The 22,014-nt window shown below is 35.6% G+C and overlaps 1 protein-coding gene across 3 annotated transcripts in view; it reads left to right on the forward strand.

Moving 5' to 3' along the window:
• Nucleotides 1-22,014, forward strand: part of LOC149800868 (uncharacterized) — a 132,827-nt gene that overhangs the window by 22,823 nt on the left and 87,990 nt on the right. For all 3 annotated transcript variants that reach the window (XM_089954884.1, XM_089954885.1, XM_089954886.1), the window contains 5 exons: nt 7,566-7,670; nt 10,839-10,935; nt 15,299-15,396; nt 18,010-18,087; nt 20,465-20,542. In XM_089954884.1, the coding sequence (XP_089811010.1) occupies nt 7,566-7,670; nt 10,839-10,935; nt 15,299-15,396; nt 18,010-18,087; nt 20,465-20,542 (456 nt within the window). The remainder of the gene's footprint in view (nt 1-7,565; nt 7,671-10,838; nt 10,936-15,298; nt 15,397-18,009; nt 18,088-20,464; nt 20,543-22,014) is intronic.

Consider the following 22,014-nt stretch of genomic DNA (forward strand, 5'->3'; position numbering starts at 1 on the left):
TAAGCATTAAGAAGTTAGTGTTAGGACTGGTTGGCCTTGTGTCAGGATAATGTGATTGGGAGGGACATGATGCAACATGTCTGTGGTATGATGCCCCAGTGCTAGACATCAGTATAAATTGCCACACTGTAAATATCATAGTGGTATACCTAAAATTGTTAAAGGTTTGTTAAAAGTCCAAATCACATCAATGAAATTTAATATACATTCCATCTTAGGTTATCGTTGTGATTGTCTTAATGTTGCTGTCATGCTGGTGGGCAAATTTGTATGTACATTATGCATCATGATTGTCTTAATGTTGCTGGGCAAATTTGAATGTACTTGTGCACTGTTGTTAGGATATTAGGCCCATTTGTCTTGGATAATACCTCAAGGAAAGGATATAGAGTTATTTAGGAGTTGCTTGTGTTTCATCAAATTCCCATTAAGGATAAAACAATGCTATTCATAGTGGATAAAAATGCACTGTTTACATGAAAGAGAAGTTGTTGTCATTTTATATAAGATCAGTTTGAATCTCTCTCTCCCTCTCTCTCTCTCTCGCACACACACATACACGCACACAGAGTTGTATAATGGCGAGATTCTGTCTTTGGTATTAGGTGATAATGTTTGTGCTGTTATGTGTAGTTCGAATGCTTGTGATGTAGTGCCATGTTATGTGTAGTTCAAATGATTGCGATATAGTGCCATGTTATGTGTAGTTCAAATGCTTGTGACGTAGTGCCATGTTATGTGTAGTTCGAATGCTTGTGACGTAGTGCCATGTTATGTGTAGTTCAAATGCTTGTGATGTAGTGCCATGTTATGTGTAGTTCGAATGCTTGTGATATATTGCCATGTTATGTGTAGTTCGAATGCTTGTGACGTAGTGCCATGTTATGTGTAGTTCAAATGCTTGTGATGTAGTGCCATGTTATGTGTAGTTCAAATGATTGCGATGTAGTGCCATGTTATGTGTAGTTCAAATGCTTGTGACGTAGTGCCATGTTATGTGTAGTTCTAATGCTTGAGACGTAGTGCCATGTTATGTGTAGTTCTAATGCTTGTGATGCAGTGCCATATTATGTGTAGTTCAAATACTTGTGATACAGTGTCATGTTATGTGTAGTTCAAATGCTCATGATGTAGTGCTGTGTTATGTCTAGTTATAATCCTTGTGATGTAGTGCTGTGTTATATGTAGTTTAAATGCTTGTGATGCAGTGCTGTGTTATGTATAGTTATAATCCTTGTGATGTAGTGCCATGTTATGTGTAGTTCTAATGTTTGTGATATAGTGCCATGTTATGTGTAGTTCAAAATGCTTGTGATGTAGTGCTGTGTTATGTATAGTTATAATCCTTGTGATGTAGTGCCATGTTATGTGTAGTTTAAATGCTTGTGATGTAGTGCTGTGTTATGTATAGTTATAATCCTTGTGATGCAGTGCCATGTTATGTGTAGTTTAAATGCTTGTGATGTAGTGCTGTGTTATGTATAGTTATAATCCTTGTGATGTAGTGCCATGTTATGTGTAGTTCTAATGTTTGTGATATAGTGCCATGTTATGTGTAGTTCAAAATGCTTGTGATGTAGTGCTGTGTTATGTATAGTTATAATCCTTGTGTTGTAGTGCCATGTTATGTGTAGTTTAAATGCTTGTGATGTGGTGCCATGTTATTTGTAGTTCAAATGTTTGCGATGTAATGCCATGTTACATGTAGTTCTAATTCTTGTGATGCAGTGCCATGTTATGTGTAGTTTAAATGCTTGTGATGTAGTGCTGTGTTATGTATAGTTATAATCCTTGTGATGTAGTGCCATGTTATGTGTAGTTTAAATGCTTGTGATGTGGTGCCATGTTATTTGTAGTTCAAATGTTTGCGATGTAATGCCATGTTACATGTAGTTCTAATTCTTGTGATGTAGTGCCATGGTATGTGTAGTTTAAATGCTTGTGATGTGGTGCCATGTTATTTGTAGTTCAAATGTTTGCGATGTAATGCCATGTTACATGTAGTTCTAATTCTTGTGATGTAGTGCCATGGTATGTGTAGTTCTAATCCATGATTTAAAGTTCCATGGTATGTGTAGTTTGAATGCTTGTGATGTGGTGCCATGTTATGTGTAGTTCTAATCCTTGTGATGCAGTGCCATGTTATGTGTAGTTCTAATCCTTGTGATGTAGTGCCATGTTATGTGTAGTTCTAATGCTTGTGATGTAGTGCCATGTTATGTGTAGTTCTAATGTTTGTGATCTATTGCCATGTTATGTGTAGTTCTAATCCTTGTGATGTAGTGCCATGTTATGTGTAGTTCTAATCCTTGTGATGTAGTGCCATGCTATGTGTAGTTCTAATGCTTGTGATATAGTGCCATGTTATGTGTAGTTCTAATCCTTGTGATGTAGTGCCATGTTATGTGTAGTTCTAATCCTTGTGATGTAGTGCCATGTTATGTGTAGTTCTAATGCTTGTGATATAGTGCCATGTTATGTGTAGTTCTAATCCTTGTGGTGTAGTGCCATGTTATGTGTAGTTCTAGTCCTTGTGATTTAGTGCCATGTTATGTGTAGTTCTAATCCTTGTGATATAGTGCCATGTTATGTGTAGTTCTAATCCTTGTGATATAGTACCATGGTATGTGTAGTTTTAATCCTTGTGATATAGTGCCATGGTATGTGTAGTTCTAATCCTTGTGATATAGTGCCATGGTATGTGTAGTTCTAATCCTTGTGATATAGTGCCATGGTATGTGTAGTTCTAATCCTTGTGATATAGTGCCATGGTATGTGTAGTTCTAATCCTTGTGATATAGTGCCATGGTATGTGTAGTTCTAATGCTTGTGATGTAGTGCCATGTTATATGTAGTTCTAGTCCATGTGATTTAGTGCCATGTTATGTGTAGTTCTAATCCTTGTGATATAGTGCCATGGTATGTGTAGTTCTAATCCTTGTGATATAGTGCCATGTTATGTGTAGTTCTAATCCTTGTGATGTAGTGCCATGTTATGTGTAGTTCTAGTCCTTGTGATTTAGTGCCATGTTATGTGTAGTTCTAGTCCTTGTGATATAGTGCCATGGTATGTGTAGTTCTAATGCTTGTGATATAGTACCATGGTATGTGTAGTTTTAATCCTTGTGATATAGTGCCATGGTATGTGTAGTTCTAATCCTTGTGATATAGTGCCATGGTATGTGTAGTTCTAATCCTTGTGATATAGTGCCATGGTATGTGTAGTTCTAATCCTTGTGATATAGTGCCATGGTATGTGTAGTTCTAATCCTTGTGATATAGTGCCATGGTATGTGTAGTTCTAATGCTTGTGATGTAGTGCCATGTTACGTGTAGTTCTAGTCCTTGTGATATAGTGCCATGGTATGTGTAGTTCTAGTCCTTGTGATATAGTGCCATGGTATGTGTAGTTCTAATGCTTGTGATGTAGTGCCATGTTACGTGTAGTTCTAGTCCTTGTGATATAGTGCCATGGTATGTGTAGTTCTAATCCTTGTGATATAGTGCCATGGTATGTGTAGTTCTAATGCTTGTGATGTAGTGCCATGTTACGTGTAGTTCTAGTCCTTGTGATATAGTGCCATGGTATGTGTAGTTCTAGTCCTTGTGATATAGTGCCATGGTATGTGTAGTTCTAATGCTTGTGATGTAGTGCCATGTTACGTGTAGTTCTAGTCCTTGTGATATAGTGCCATGTTATGTGTAGTTCTAGTCCTTGTGATATAGTGCCATGGTATGTGTAGTTCTAATGCTTGTGATATAGTGCCATGTTATGTGTAGTTCTAATGCTTGTGATGTAGTGCCATGTTATGTGTAGTTCTAGTCCTTGTGATATAGTGCCATGGTATGTGTAGTTCGAATGCTTGTGATGTAGTGCCATGGTATGTGTAGTTCTAATGCTTGTGATGTAGTGCCATGTTACGTGTAGTTCTAGTCCTTGTGATATAGTGCCATGTTATGTGTAGTTCTAGTCCTTGTGATATAGTGCCATGTTATGTGTAGTTCTAATGCTTGTGATGTAGTGCCATGTTACGTGTAGTTCTAGTCCTTGTGATATAGTGCCATGTTACGTGTAGTTCTAGTCCTTGTGATATATTGCCATGTTATGTCTAGTTCTGATGCTTGTGATGTAGTGCCATGTTACGTGTAGTTCTAGTCCTTGTGATATAGTGCCATGTTATGTGTAGTTCTAGTCCTTGTGATATAGTGCCATTATTGCATATCACAGTTGCTGCTATTATGCTGATAATAAAGATATCATGGTTTTATCATTATTGATCAGAAACTATTATCATTCACCAGAAACTATTATCACTTACATGTTTGTTGAAATGATGGGGTCTTTTTATAGATATTATTTTTGTGGAAAATTGAACATTGTAAAAAAATTGAAAAATCCATCTTATGAGATTGCTAGAGGGGAATTGCCCTGAAATATGAACGTCATGGAAGAATCTTTTCCTGTACAAAGCAGAGAAGTGCTTTTGTACTATGTAGCCAGCCATTCCTTCATCTTAGGTCCTATGCAAAATATGAGTGGTTTTCATAGATAGGATCTAGCCCATGTAGAGGGGCTTATGTTGTATATTAGTTGTAAATAGAGTGGGTTTCATAGATAGGACCTAGCCCATGTAGAGGCTCTTATGTTGTATATTAGTTGTAAATAGTTGAATAAGTTTCAGCGTTAGCACAACTTTTGCACATTGTTTGGATTTTACAGACTTAACACTGCTACCTCTGTCCCTGCAGCAGTAAGTAGAAGAGTTTGTGACCATAACTTTTAATTTACTACCTAACGGTCACTAGTGAAAATTCACTACCAATAAATCTTCAAGGTCTAATCCAAAACCTGTGTCGAAAAAATGGTTATTAGCGGAAAGATGATTAATAGGCAGAAAATATTGTCTCTGTCAATATGTCACTTCCATATGTGGGAAGAAGCAAGAAACTTCTCCTGACACATTGACTGAATCTCACGTGCATTTCAGCTGGGAAAGAAAATGATTCATCTACCTATATTAGTCCTAGGAGCAAGTGTTTGTTATCTAAGCAACCTACCTCCAAGCTGTTTTTGTACCCTTGGACACTTGACCATAATATTGCTTTTAATCTGATGCTTTAACAGTCATAACAGCACAGAGCTCTACAATATATTAAAAAGCATGTGTTCAGTAACAAATAATTTAGAGGAATGCTTTTGTTAACTGCAATTTTGTATAAAGCATACAAATTTTGTTTTGTTCTCAAAATTTCTAACATAATTGGAAAGATAGTAAGGTTAGCTTTTTGTCATTACTTGCTATAGCAAAGAAAATGGTTTGGTTGTACATCAGAAATTGATGTCAGTTGTTTGTTTCTTATATTCACATGAGATGCAGAAAAGAGCTTGAAAATCAATGCTGATACCAACTTTCCAGAGAGAAATCCATTGAAATACACCAAAGTATGATAATGCATGTAATAAATGCCCAGCATGGTCCATAAACTCTAGCAAACTTCCCCTTTTCCTATTGTGCAAATTGATATATATATATATATATATATATATATGTACACACACACACACACATAGAGTGTGACCCAGCTATAACACGGTAGTTGGGAGCCATAAAACCCGACCACATTATATACCGAACAGTGTTATATGCAACCAAGTCATTTAGCTGAAGAAATTGTACCCCCTCCCAAAAAAAATTTGTGTGTGTGTGGGTAATAAATGCGGGCTGTACAATACGTGCTTTGTTGGCACAGTTACCATCTTGAATTGATGCATATTAAATGAGAAATACACCTGTTGTGAAAACAGAGAAGACATAATAGTTTACTTTATTTAGAGAACCATGAATTGGTACATATACATGAATCCTGTTTATATATAAATGTCTAATGTATAGCATGAATAGAGTATCAACACCGTGTACTCACCTGCGAACCTCATCATATACACTGAATCCACATTACAAGTGATTCCATTGAAAATATGCACACACAGCTTTAAAGTATTCATTAATTTTGTAACGGGTCATATTGGTCTGAATTCAGTGGAAAAACATAGCACAATCACGTAACGAATGACGAAGCACATTTATTTTAAAGTATGTTCCAAGTCGGTAAAAGTTAGTGTGCATTTTAAGCTGCCATTGGCATAAACTTTTTCTCTACAAAAAGGAAACTTTCATAGCACAGTTAACGTGTTCCAGTCACATTGGAAAATTCAAAAATCCATCGGATTCCATCACTTTTATTTAAGTTTGATACTGACTTCCTTTGAAGAAAAGTTCTTTGCTGTTATTGAAAGATTGTGGTCAGCTTTCTCTGATGAAGGGTGCATGCACATTTGAAGTCACTGCTAAAGGACAGCTTTGGAGAACCAAATGAAGGCCCATTTCTTATTGTGGTGGCAACATCAAATAATTGTATTGCATGATTGAGACTGGTATTTTTTCCATTTGCTGAGCATGTTTTCATAACAGTCGGTGCTTCAAAGGTAATCTGTTTCCTTTGAAATTTCAGCAGAGTGTTTTATATGGGTACATTTTTAAAAAGGAATTGGCCATTGTTTAGACTATTCTAGTTACTGTCCCTCCATGCCTCTGAAAATTAACAAAGGGTCAACGGACGATAGAGACGCAGGTGTTCTGATGACAGGGATTATTACAGAAAACGCGAGCATTCTGAAGAATTTAATTCTGAGTGAAACGAAGAGGAATTTTACTTACAATCCACATACAAATGTCAGTCTTTGTAAATATATTAATTCCTAGAGAGCGGCCGAATATTCTGATGTAAGATAGATTGCGAGATAATGCCTCATCCGGTTGATCTCCGTTACTAGAAATTTCAGCAACAAAAAAGCGGATATTTCACAACATACAGAACTCATGCTAGATGTCAGGATAAGCTGATTATGATAAAACAATGCTTTGTTTAGATGGTTTGTCAGTATGGACAAAGAATTTGTTTATGTAACAATAGATAAATTTCAGTGCATTTTATATCCAGTTTGCAACTTCCTTTCATGGGGCCTCCGAAATTTTTATGCGTTTTTTTTCTTCTTCTTACTTTTGAGAAGGAAAGAAAATACTTTTCCATGTACGAGAAAAATACATATAAAATTTCAGGAGTCAAGCCATGATCATCTTGTGTTATTCATACGTGATCTCTTCCCCAAAATGATAAGCAACTGTTTGTTTTTTTCTTACTTTGTAAGAATTTTTTTTTGTGCACAAGAAAAATACATGCATATGAAATTTCGGAAGCCATGCCATAACTGCGTTATATCTGAATTCGCATTATAACGGAGTGCGCTATAGCGGGGTCACACTGTGTGTGTGTATGTATGTATGTATGTATGTATATATATATATATATATATATATATATATATATATATATATATATATATATATATATATATATATATATATATATATTTCTGCTACTGTGCATCATTTTCACCATCGCTCTTCAAGTGCAGTCTTTGATGGGATGAAGACTGATAGAGAAATATTTAAAAAAATAAACGTGCACAGGTTTTCTGAAGTTTCTTAATTTTTGTGTTGCAGCTGATGCTTTCTGAATGGCTAGTGGAGGTGCCAGCCGACTTTGAACAGGAATGGTTGATGGTGGTTTGCCCGTTTGGAAAGCGATGTCTTGTTGTGGCATCACAGGTAAATGTACCCTTCAGCTTTGTCTAGTTGAATGAAAAAGTGCTACCAAATCTGTCACTTAACTGGTTAACCTGGAGCAGGCATCAGATTGACATACATGTCAGCCATTGTGCTTTTTTTCATCAAATTACATCTAATGCTTGTTTGTGTTTGGATTACACTTTCTGGAACATTAATAAAAAGAAAAAATAAGGCAATAAATGTTGCATTTGAAATTTATATCATCATCTCTTTAATTCCACTTGTCATACAAAATTGAGAATATTCTAAACAGAAAGACTGATGCATAAGAATAGTGTAAGAGCTAGTTTGTCCATCATAGACCTACATGTACTTTCCAGTTTTCTATTTATAGCAACTACATGACCCATTTCCATGAAAACAGATGGGTTTCTTTATCATGAAACTTTACCTCATAGATTCATTATATTGACAATGAATATATTTTCCAACCAATCTGTATTTTGAAAGAAAATGGTGCCAGATATTATGCAAAATATTACTGGTTGAGCTGTAGATGAAATTTCTTATCAGATGGGTCTTTTCAAACTTCAGACATATCCAGTCAGAAAAAGGACAATTCATCATCTCTTCAGAAATTTGTAAAGAAGAACATGAGAGTGAAGCAATACCACAGTCAGATTGAGGACAGAATCTTTGCACTTTAAGCTATTTTTACTATGCAGGATAGAAAAGTTATCTGAAGGATTTTAAAGTTTGAAGTCCAGGTCCACATTTTTAAATCAACTAGGCTTTAATGATGAGAGATTAAGGACAAGAAACTGAAATTCTTTGAAACAGAATTATCCACTACTGAGACTTTCCATAACATTACAGTCTTGTGTGTTGCTCATAGCTTATTATATAGAGCTTGTATAGTGAGGGATCTCTTAAAAATTCATTGTGAAAATATGTCTTAGCTGAACAAGAACTGTGGATACTAGATGAACACTTGACAGACTCTCAAGTCAGTGAGTGTGGTTTGTCAGTTGACATTATAGATATTGTTGGTATAGGTGGATACAGATGACTGTTTTTTCAGTGTGCAACTGACATCTAGAGCATTCAAACTTAAGATTGAACTTAGATTTAGAGCATCCAGACTTTAATTGTAGAACAGAAATCTGGAACATTTAAAATTTAATGGTACAACTGAGATCTAGAGCATTCAGACATCAGTGGTAGAACTGTGATCTAGAACATTTAAACATTAATGTTAGAACTCAGATTTGGAGCATTCATCCTTTAATAGTAGAACTGAGATCTTGAGTATTCAGACTTCACTGTTAGAAGTGAGATCTGGAGCATTCAGACTTCACTGTTAGAACTGAGATCTTGAGCATTCAGACTTCACTGTTAGAACTGAGATCTAGAGCATTCAGACTTTAGTTAGAACTGAGAAATCTGGAGCATTCAGACTTCACTGTTAGAACTGAGATCTAGAGCATTCAGACTTCACTGTTAGAACTGAGATCTGGAGCATTCAGACTTCACCGTTAGAACTGAGATCTAGAGCATTCAGACTTTAGTTAGAACTGAGAAATCTGGAGCATTCGGACTTCACTGTTAGAACTGAGATCTAGAGCATTCAGACTTCACTGTTAGAACTGAGATCTGGAGCATTCAGACTTCACCGTTAGAACTGAGATCTGGAGCATTCAGACTTCACTGTTAGTACTGAGATCTGGAGCATTCAGACTTCACTGTTAGATCTGAAATCTAGAGCATTCAGACTTCACTGTTAGAACTGAGATCTGGAGCATTCAGACTCTTATGGTTGAACTAAGATCTGTAACGCTCAGACTCTTGTGGTAGAAATGAGATCTGGAACATTCAGACTTGTTTGAACTGAGAGCTAGAGCATATAAGCTTTAGTGCATGTTAGAGAATACAGATGGAGGCTAGTGAAGCAATCTTTTAAAATTTGAAATAAATATAAAAGAAACATTTTGGTTTTCAATAGTGCTATGCTTAATTTAACTTATTTTGCAGACTAAAGTTTTGATGAGAGAGTTTATTCTCAATCTGTTTAAAATCAGATCTCCGCTGTTATACATGAAGTTCTGACAGCGACTGCTTAGGGGTCATGTTCTGGTAACCTATGTTATTACTATAATCATTAATTTTATTAACCAATTAGATGAAGTCTTATATGTTCATATTTGGAGAAAGCACTGTGGATGAAGAGCATCAGTATATATTGAACGATTTGATTCACTTTCAGAATTTTGAAAGCTGCAAGCTGCATTCCATTGGCTTATTCAGAGGTCACCAGAACTTGACTTGTAATTGGTTTTTGTGAGATCTTCATGGAGGACAGCGTAGATCTGATTTTAATCAGACTGGTTTATTCTATGCAGAAAAAGTTACTCTGTGCAGGACAGTAGAAATATAAGGTGACTCCCCCCCCCAGTTTTGCATAGGGTTAGAGTTTTAAAGAAAAAGAATTTCCCTGGTTTGCTCACTGGTTATACTGGCTGTTTAAAAAAGACTTTATATATCTTAGATATTGTTCCAAGAACTTTTAATTCCCTTTATTTTGTTGTATGATTGATGTGTGTAATATGGTATATAATACAGCTTGACCTTACATTTGATGTGCACCTGTTAAAAGCCTGGTATCTCCTGTTGGTCATTTTCACTTCCTGGACTTCAGAGGTACATTGTATTAAAAAAAAAAGCCAAGAACTCTTTTTTACACTTTATATATTTGGATTGCACTTTCAGGAGCTACTACTGTCTAATTTGGCTACTATTGTCTAGTGTGGCAAAATTCCTTTTCCTTATTTTAATAACTGCTCAAGATAGTGTACTTTAGACTAATTCAGGCTGATTTCCTGAGCAAAGGAAAGCAGTCATTTTAGTTAGCTGTGTGCTTAGATCATGTACAGTTTCCACAAGTACAATATCCAAAGAAATTTACGCCACAGTACATGAAACTAACATCAAGGTATACCAAGGTTCTCTCATTGTGCATGTTGGAAATGTAAACAACTTTACCTTACACCTGCCACTCTCTCAGTTCATGATAAATATAGAGTTACCCCTACAGCAACTACTATAAGCTTAAATATTTCATCCACATTTTGGAAATACATATGGGTCAGTGAGTTTAGATCTCACACATAGTGCCTAAATTAAGACTGAAATAATCACATGTGATTTCAGGGTTCAACAAATGCTTATTCTAAGTCTGGCTATAGAGTCAACACATTCCCATCCCACCTTCCGGGTGGCAACAGAAAGCAACAAGGCAGATACAGAGGTAAGAGATATTCAGTTTAGATTTTAGTCTCAATATTTGCCTCATCTGCATAAGCAAGCAAGACATGGTCACGTCATTTTTGTCTGTGTCATCAGCTGGGGTAGCAAGAAACCAGTGAGGCATTAATCTTTTGTGACAAATGTTTTCTAGGACTGTTAGATTTATTTCCTGGCACTGTCAGGCTTGTTTCTAGGACTGTTAGATTTATTTCCTGGCACTGTCAGGCTTGTTTCTAGGACTGTTAGATTTATTTCCTGGCACTGTCAGGCTTGTTTCTAGGACTGTTAGATTTATTTCCTGGCACTGTCAGGCTTGTTTCTAGGACTGTTAGATTTATTTCCTGGCACTGTCAGGCTTGTTTCTTGGACTGTTAGATTTATTTCCTGGCACTGTCAGGCTTGTTTCTAGGACTGTTAGATTTATTTCCTGGCACTGTCAGGCTTGTTTCTAGGACTGTTAGATTTATTTCCTGGCACTGTCAGGCTTGTTTCTTTGTGCTGGCCCAACCTAATCTTTCATGGGTGACTTGGTGATTTTGTGGAACAAGAAATTTTGTCAAGGTTATTATCCGCATGCTTGAGTGCTTCGAAGATTTTGATGTACCTGTCAATTCATCTATCCATTTGTCCATAACTCTTATCTACTAAAGGAGGTGAAAGTTCACCAAACTTGGTCCATTAATTGTACATATGGTAACCATATTAAGGTTGCACTGAGTGGTCAAGAGTCAGTTGTTTAAAAAATCAATTACATTGATATTTTGTCGTATTATTTTATCAATCTTTATGCAGTCATTGCAGGAAGACAACCGATTGCAGGTCAAAGGGAGACAACATATTGCAGGTCAAAGGGAGACAATGGGAGCGCATTGGTTAGCAGAGACTGTCTCATAATAGGCCAGATATAATAAACATTATGGGGATTTTGATGGTGGATAGTCAAAACTGCTTTAATACTGTGTTGTTTCTGTCATGTTGCAAACATAATTTTGATACAAACTTAAGGTTAATTATCAATGATATTTCTTTTCTTTATACATTTGGAGCTTCACAGTACTCTGTGTCTTCAGTTGTTACAAAAGATGGAGTTGAATGTAGTTATTCTTTCTTTAGTGTGGCTCAAAATTTTAACACTGAAAATTACACTTGCTGCATGCTAAGTAGTTGTCCTCAAGATATCAGTTAACTACATTATTGTACAAGTGTTAGATGAGTAAATTGACTGTTACCAATTACTGGCACATGGGATACAAGATACAAATGAAACTCATTGGATAGTTTCTATATTTTTGCTGAGAATGTTCGACTGAACCTAGGGATTACCATATTTGACCCAACAAGGGCCCAGATCACTTAGAAAATTCATTTGTTTTGCAATAAATGTGGTTCTTACATGTGCCTCTCTCCCCCTTTCCCATCTCCCCAAGCTGTGTTGATGTAAAAAGGAGACAAAATAATTCCTGGAGAATAATCCTAATTATAATAAAAATTTAAGTTCTCAACTTTGTCATGTTTAATGATTATTTTTAGTGTTTACACTGCTTGATAATAAATTGTGGATCAATATCATGGTCCCTTTTAATGATTATTATCAGTATGTAATGCTTGAAAATTAGTTGTGGATCAGTATCACAGACCAGTTTAATGAATATCAGTGTGAAATGCTTGATAGTAGGTTGTGGATCAATATCATGGTCCTGTTGAATGATTATTAGCATGTAATGCATGATAATTATTTGTGGATTAGTATCATGGTCCTGTTTAATGATTATGGGTTGTGTTTAATGTTTGATAATTAGTTGTGGATCAATATCATGGTCCTGTTTAATGAATATATATTTGTGTTTGATGTTTGATAATTAGTTATAGATCAGTATAGTGGTGAGCTCTTGCTACATGCTGTTTATAGTGAGAAAAATGAAATTCAGTTCTCAATCACCAATTATTCCCAGATTTCAGCCACTAGTCATGCCCATCAGATAAGGACATTTTAATTAGTGTAAGCAGAGAAATGGAGAAAAAAAGAACGTAGCCTATAACTTGATAATAGTATAGAAAAATCTGCAAAAAGCTATATGTGGACTATGAATAGTGTAAAACAAATGAATAGCTGTATTAAAATGATAGATACCATATCGTTTGAAGTATCCTACTTATTTGAGATGGCAGAGATTATAGTTGTCCACAGAGATTTAATCCTTAAGTTGATAAAAAAATTTAATACAGGGTGGGAACAATGTATTATGATTACACAACCTCAGAGACATCACTAGGTTTTGAATTACTGCTTCATGTCAGTCATTGTTTCAGTGTATTATGATTACACAGCCTCAGAGGTTTTGAATTACTGCTTCATGTCAGTCACTGTTTCAATGTTTTATGATTACACAACCTGAGAGATTTTGAATTGCTGCTTCATGTCAGTCATTGTTTCAGTGTATTATGATTTCATAACCTCAGGGGTTTTGAATTACTGCTTCATGTCAGTCATTATTTCAGTGTATTATGATTACACAGCCTCAGAGGTTTTGAATTACTGCTTCATGTCAGTCACTGTTTCAATGTTTTATGATTACACAACCTGAGAGATTTTGAATTACTGCTTCATGTCAGTCATTGTTTCAGTGTATTATGATTACACAACCTGAGAGGTTTTGAATTACTGCTTCATGTCAGTCATTATTTCAATGGTGTATGATTACACAACCTCAGAGGCATCAATAGGTTTTGAATTACTGCTTCATGTCAGTCAATGTTTCAACACTTTCTTATTTGGCTTAGTTTAATTTTTAATTTAAAAGTAAAAGTTTTGCATGTAGTGATGGGAGTGCAAAGTCTGAATAGTTCTTGACATGGTTCAGTCATAATTATGAATAAAGAATTCATCAAATGATGGTGTCTGATACTTGCTTACAGCAAGATGTAGCAATCATTTTTCTCTGTCAGGCATGCCATCAAGCTTATGGTTTTATTTCCATATTTTTTCTAAACTGCATAATAGATTCCCATGATACTTGGCATCAGTCATTATACAGGCAGTATTATTAATTATATGACATGCTTGCATGCACCTTTTACCTTGGGGCAAGGTTACAGTTGTAGAGAGTTTGTATGAAGATTTGGCTTAATGATTTTTCATTTGCTTATATTTCCTAAACCTATTGATGGATTTTTTTCATACTTGGGATGAGTCATTATGAAGCTTGGACAAGTCATCCTCTGGCATGCATACCTGCCCTTTGACCAATGGGTCAAGGTCACAGTCATAGACAATTTGCTAAAGCAGTTCATTTTGTAATATGGTTTCTTAACCATTCATCTTTGGTGTCAATCACATGTTTCACAGTAAATAGTTGATCCAGGATTCAAGAATCTGGCTCAGATCTTATTCCGTTTCTTGCAGCCAGTATTACAGAAGGCAAATTACAGTGTTGGTCCGTGTTTCATGTGGCTGGCCAGGTTCAACTTTTGGTAAAAATATTTTCAAAATTGATGTCTTATACTTGTATCAGTTGTATGTTTAGTCCACAACTGCACAAGGGGGAAGGAACATCCCTATAGATTAAGGTCTAAAGAGTTCCCAAGTTAAGGTCACAGGGAGAATTTGTTCAAGGTTTAGGTTTGTATCCATTGGTTAAAGTTCTTTATTGGATCTGGTACTCTTGGTGACCCAAAACTGTGTCATTATGCTTTGTTGAGTGGATCACCATGATCAACCTTAATAATTTGGAATTTCCTTGTCAAGTGTTTTTTTTTATAGCATTTTTGGGTTGCTCCACTCAAAAAGGTTAAGAACCACTGATCTAATAGATATTTCAAAGAACTTTACCATGTGATATAAAATAGTACTATGGAATTTCAGGTCAAAGATTATAAAGTCATGGTAGTCAGCTAAAGTTTTGGAAAATACCCATAATGTTGGCATCAGGTTTGAATCAGATTCACCATTTTATGTGAAGCATTCTTCAAAATGATGGATGAAAATGGTCAGAGTCAAGATCACTGGATGAAGAACTTTAGATTTTTGGTTAACTGTTTAAAATTGTTTGGTGTGACTGTAACATCTGTTGCCATAGAGTGATTTTTATCCGAATTGGCGGATACAACATTTATAGAAAGGATGAAATATTTCTAGCCATAGGTTGGTGAAATGTCCTTGTTCAGGGTCACAGGGAGGGATTGTTTGATAGTATTTTACTAAGGCAACATTATTGTTAAGCTGGTGTCACATGATGCATGACATTACAGTGACATGGTCCTTGCAGATGTTTAATCTAAAAGTGATGTTTTGCTGGATTATGTACCAATACGTTGAATACCCATACAGGTATTTACTGACAGTCATTTTTTTATATTGATGACAGATAATTGCATTTTGGACTGTCTTTACAATGAAATGGATAAAACCTACTATGTGCTGGATATTATGTCATGGAAGGATCATCCAGTGTATGACAGTGAGGTAAGAAATCAGTTGTACAGTGAGACTGGTTCACACTTGTATAATGTGTGCATACTGGTGCAACAACAGAATATAACATGCTGAGTAATTTTTGTATACCCACTGCAGTAGCAGAAAGGGGGGGGGGTATTGCTTTGCTCCTGTATGTCCATTTTAAAAACAATTTTAGTGCATTACCAAAAAATTATTGAACTTTTTCACACTTTTATCATGAGTAGATGATCTGATTAGATTTTCGAGCCATTGCATGAATTTTAACACTTTTTATCATATTAGACTTTTTAGACACAAAATCCATAGCATAGTTAAGCAGAAACCACTTGAGATAGAAAAATTAAATTTAGTATACATATTTGTAGTGACAAGTAGATGATGTGCAAAGATTTTCAAATCATCATGCAATTTTTAATTTATTTTTAAATTTATTACACATTTTGTAACTTTTTGGATTTAAACATTTTGACAAAATCCTTGTTGGCACAGTTAAACAGTAGTTATGTTTGTATGCACAAATTGATTACCTGATTAGATTTCACACCATTGTAGAAATTTGTAAAACTTGCACAGTTTTGAATTTTTGGGGAGGTCTTGAATGGCTGCAGGTGTGTGGGTTTGGGGCATACTTGTTTTTTCACATTATTTGTATGGGTAATTTGTAAAACTCAGTTAATTTTGTAATTCATCTAGACATTTGTTAAACTAACAGTCATAAACAGTGCACTAAATTCAGACATTTGCTCTAGAAAGACTTTGCACCTGCAAGCATACCATACATGTATGATATTTAATGATGCAATCCTGTCTGCAAAGTGCTAATGGCAAATGCAGAAATCTTGCCAAAATCAGCCCAGAAGTAAATATCCACTTTTGAGGCAGGTGCTGCATAATGGCAAAATAAAAGTAAAATCTTTCTGATACATTATCAAAACTCCAGCACACTCATTTAAAAAGTCCAAGACCTTAACAGGTGGAATACCCTCAAGGGACACATCCCATGGCGAACAGATTTCCTTCATTGGTCGCTTCTTACAACAGGGCAGAAGGGCATGGGTCTGTTCTTCATGCCTGAGTCCATTAGACTTGTGCATCAGCATCTTCAAAAGACTTCCATCATTCTGCATTAAATGTTGGAATATATTTATATGGTCAAAAGGATAGGACTTTAAAATCCAATGTGTATGCTGTGTTACTATGTGTTTAAGAGCAGGTATCAATCATGGTCATTGGTTTTTAGGATATGAGAGTTAAATGTTTGATCTGTAGGTTTTTTTTATTTTATTGGTTTTAACAGTATTTTTAACACATACTTGGTTACATCAAGCTGAGGAAATATAAGCCAAGTGCCTTTTCACAAGAACACACTGAGGCAACTTAGTTGGGCTGGTGGGTTTGAAACCTGGCCAAGTCATACAAAGACTTATAAAAATGGTACTGACAGCTGCCACGCTAGGCACTCAGCATTAAGTGGTTAGTGTTAGGACTGGTCAGTCTGGTGTCAGAATAATGTGATTGGGTGGGACATGATGCTACATGTCTGTGACTTGATGCCCCTGTGCTAGGCATCACTATAAACTGCCACACTGATAACATCATAGCAATATGACAGAAAAATTGTTAAAGCTTCATTAAAAATCCAAATCACACACACATACTTGGGCAGGCCTGTGTGGGTGTTATTCATGCAACTCTTGGATTACAAGCATGCCACTCTGAGAGCTAGCACAGCTTCCTGTTCTGTAGAGAGTACTGAATACAAGTTGTTGTTAAGAACTTGTGCAACTGAGATGAAATAAATAAAGTTCATATTTCTAAAATTAGGGTTGTATTAATTGGATAAATCTTCATTTGAATTTTTAATGGCATTCGTGATAGATGATTAGAGATTGAACTAGTTTTCTTGCATGTTCCATGTCTGGAATAAGCAGTTTAACCAACCAAATTCTTTACAAAATTAGATACACATCTGCTTTTATGTCAGTGCTCTACCAGTTTAGATAAGGAGGTAAAGACTTTTTCAGCAACTCACTGTTCAAAGAAACTTTGGGCTATTCCATTTAAACATACTTGGTACTTAGGGAAGGCACTTTAAAAAAAATATATGCTAGCGTACTCTGATTACTCAAAGAGATCATGTGAACATGTTAATTCTTAATTTACATATGTTTGTGATATCTTCACATCAAAAGTACCTTCTTTGGTCCCAAGTATGTTTTAATTGAATATCCCTTTTATGTAAATCAACATGTTGATGCATGGACACTACTCTGGAGGAGAAATAACTTTTAGCTCACAGACATAGCACTTTTAAAATTTATTGAAAACTGCTTTTTTTAAAGATCGGTTTCTGATTAAAGTCGTCTTTGAACCTGATATATTCCTTGTTATTGGTAGTATTATCTGATTGGTATTTTAGGCCATTGAAGTATTTTTCTTTTTGTTGAGTTAGTATTAGAGCTGTTCCATTTAAACACACATGGTACCCAGGGATGGCAGTTTTAAAAAAATATGCCAAGGTACTTTGATTTCATAGAATTCGTAATAAAATGATAAGAAAATTCTAAATTACATCTGTGATGTCTATGCATATTTCTAGTTTTCATTTATCTCTTGCAGACAGAATTCCGCTTTTTTTGGCTGCAGAGCAAATTTGCTGAAGTTCCTGAAGTTGGCACTGCTAGTAAACTTAACCCAGTAAGTTGACTAATATTGTAAGAAATCCCTTTTTTTCTTCCAGTTCAGTCTTTAGGCATGATGATACTTGAGTTCTGATATATAATTATGTTGAATCTAAAATTTAATACACATGTAGAAATGTTAGATACTTTTCTTTCCAGTGTGAACTGGAAGGTTTTAGCAGAACATCACAGAATTAGCTTTTATTGCAAGCAAAACTTATTTTCAGTATTTGCATTCAGTGTAGGTACGGAATAATGAACACAATGTTAATGCTGTGGATGATGATAAATAGAGTGTGACCCCACTATAACACGATGGAACCCAATCATTTTATGCACCAAGCCATGTTATAACCAAGTCAGTTAGCTGAAGAAAGTGACGCATGTACCCAAAAAATGGCAGAGTGGTGGGTGGGGTGTAATAAAACGGGTAGTGATAATACATGCTTCTGAATAAATGCAGACACAACTAGTCTGAAATACACTTGTATATTTTTGTGGTACAATACATAATGTGTTAAGTGCTGAAAACTCCATGAATTCAAGTTTAGATCACATGTTATAAAATTCATATTTCAGGCACATCCAGTTAGAAACACAAATAACATATAAAAAACGGTTATCTTTGATCTGTATCCCTTTGTCAACAGGCACGTGTCACTAAACAATTCACTATGATATTCGTTGTCACCAGTAGCATGCAGCTAAAGTTGTTTACATGCTACATGTACATGTACTTAAATTGGTCTAGATTTTGGTCAGCTGGAGATGGCTATCATCTTGCTGAGGCTACCCAGGTGGTGAGGCTTTTCATGGGGAAATGAAAACGTGTGAACAAATTAAAAAGGAAACATCTTTGTGAGATGAACCACTTTCATTTAACTTTAGTGCCTCATATCCATGGTTTCTAAATATTGGAAATTTAATTTGTACTGCATGCTGCTGTTGGTAGCGATCAAATGCATAAACTTTTTCCAGCAAAAGGAACTTTCACAGCAAAATAAATGTCACTTTGGAAATTGCTATAATCCATTAGATTCCATTGCTTTTATTTAAGTTTGATGCTGATTTCCTCAGCTGAAAGGTGCTTTGTTTTTATTGAAGATTTTAGTCAGCATGTTTTAATAAAGAGTGCATTGAAGTCACCAAACAATTGCCTGTTTGCTATTGTGGCAGTAGCATTAAATAATTGTAGAACATCGATTGAGACTGAATTTTTTTTCATTTGTTTAGTATTTATTCAGAATGAACAATGTTTCTAAGGTAATTATTTTCTTTGAAGTTTCAGTAAAACTTTTTTTTCTTGGTACATTTTTATAAAAAAAAGAACTAGCCATTGTTTGCTCAGTTGTAACAGTTCCTGCTCCTGCCTTCAGAGGTTGTTTGATTGTAGCTACTAAGCATGACTATGTGAGAGTATCACAGCATACTGTAGTACTCAGGCCAGATGTCAACATACTGTAGTACTCAGGCCAGATGTCAGCATACTGTTGTACTCAGGCCAGATGTCAGCATACTGTAGTACTCAGGCCAGATGTCAGCATACTCTTGTACTAGGCCAGATGTCAGCATACTGTAGTACTCAGGCCAGATGTCAGCATACTGTAGTACTCAGGCCAGATGTCAGCATACTGTAGTACTCAGGCCAGATGTCAGCATACATTAGTACTCAGGCCAGATGTCAGCATAAGCAGATTATCTTATAACAATGCACTGTTAGGATGGTTTGTCAATATGAACAAAGAATTAGGTTATGTAACAATAGATTAGAGTGCATTTTGTATCCAAGTTTCTGGCATTGTTTCATGGTGCATTTTAATTTATCCACCCCAAACCCAAGATTGCACATACAAGATTAAACAGTCATCGATATTTTTGCACACAAAAACATCACCAGATGGTATATTTTGCTGCCAATTAGGAAATTATTTTACAATTTGTGACATTGTCGAAGCCCAGCACAATTTCTGGACAAACATTATGCACTTTATATTTGTACTTCTAAGATTTTTTTTTCATGTAAGTGAATTATGTATATAAAATTTCAGGCTCCATGCCCTGATCATCTTATGTTCGAATTCAACTGCAATCTGTTCCCCAAAATGATAATTTTTTTTTAGATGTTATGTTTCTTACTTTTAAGAAGAAAACATCATGTATGAGAAAAATATATGTATATGAAATGTCAGGAGCCATGACATGGTTGTCTTGAAGCCAAGGTTATAACAAAGCATGCTATAGTGGGGTCACTGTGTCGGCAATATCAACAAGAATACAGTTTTATGAGGATAATTCTTTTGCATTTTATTTATTTATTTAGCTTGGATATATATATATATATATATATATATATATATATATATATATATATATATATGAAATTTGTTTTACAGAACAAATTTGTGATACTTCCAAATTTTCCCTGTACCAAGGAAGCTATTAGTGAAGCCCTTGCATCAGCTAACATGGAGGTGAGTTTTGTGTTTTATTTTATCTTTAATTTCTGCACAAATCATATGCTTTGGCATTGCATTATCAAATAGTACAATTAGAGAAAATATTTGTATATAAAACTGGTACTAAATCGTAAAATGGAACTGCCTACAACACAAAGTGGGTAGACATTTGTTTAATGCCACATCAGAGTTGGTGAGGAATGTTATTTTGACTTCTTTCCTACTTGAACCTCTGTCTCTGTTGATCTTTTGTCTCTCTGAAAAGGCCAGAATTGAACATAACTTGGATTTGATAGTCAGTAGGGCAGCTGATTACAAGATGGCAAATGCACTAGTGGCCTCTTGTAACATGGATTTCGTAGTCAGTAGGGCAGCTGATTACAAGATGGCAAATGCACTAGTGGCCTCTTGTAACATGGATTTGGTAGTCAGTAGGGCAGCTGATTACAAGATGGCAAATGCACTAGTGGCCTCTTGTAACATGGATTTGGTAGTCAGGTAGGCAGCTGATTACAAGATGGCAAATGCACTAGTGGCCTCTTGTAACATGGATTTGGTTATGAGGTATGCACTCTTGCATTTCTTCTCTCAAACGACATCATGTAGTAACAATGTGTTCCCTCGATTTCGGTTCTCTGCTTATGTTTTTGGGGATGAATTGAGAAGGTGAGGAGTCAAGTAGCGCAAGAGTTGCCTCTTTAGCTAATAGTGCAAACCCCTTTTTCTGCATGATCCCATTAAGGAACATACCAGAGAAGGAACGATTTAAGCCAGGGAGATCGCAGGATGGTTCTCAGCAATGGCATACTTTTCATGGCCAAGGAAGTTATAGGTTGCCATCTGCCCATAACTTCCATATCCAAGGAGAGGAGAGAGAAAACAAAGTTTCTCCTACATTAGACCTTCCACCAACCATTAGTGAGGGTTGCTGGGATCACCATTTTATGATCTAAACCAAAATCAAAATCAAACACTCCTTTTCCAGTGGCAAGACAGGGAGTGGTTAGCAAACCCAGAAAACCTGCAATCTGTTCAGATGCCCCATCCATGAAAGCACAACCTTAACCCCAGGAGTTTACATCACATGTATATAAACACTGTCTTGTTGTGCTAAACTAATGTTAGGAGAAGAAGTTCATCCTTTTAGTAGACCAATCATGCTCCTACAGGGTGACAGGGTAGAGGTAGATGATTATCATTTTCTCCTCTTACCTATTCTCCTAATTTAATTTGATCAGATAATGAATTTGATGAAGAAAGTAAATTTATTAGTAAAGTTTGTTTCCCCAATAATATTTAACCCATCCACATTACTGAAATGTCTTTCCAGCCTTCCTCACAATGAAAGCATTCTGTGAACATTTTCATTAAAGCTTAATTTCTGAACTGGTTACATTCAGTATACCAGAGGTCACCCATCATTAACAAGAAGATTTAACTTGTAAGAGTTGCTTCCCTTTGTCTCCATGATCAATAACTTTCAGGTA

Source organism: Sinohyriopsis cumingii, chromosome 4, assembly GCF_028554795.1.
Source record: "Sinohyriopsis cumingii isolate HCF-2022 chromosome 4, ASM2855479v2, whole genome shotgun sequence".
NCBI lineage: Eukaryota > Metazoa > Mollusca > Bivalvia > Unionida > Unionidae > Sinohyriopsis > Sinohyriopsis cumingii.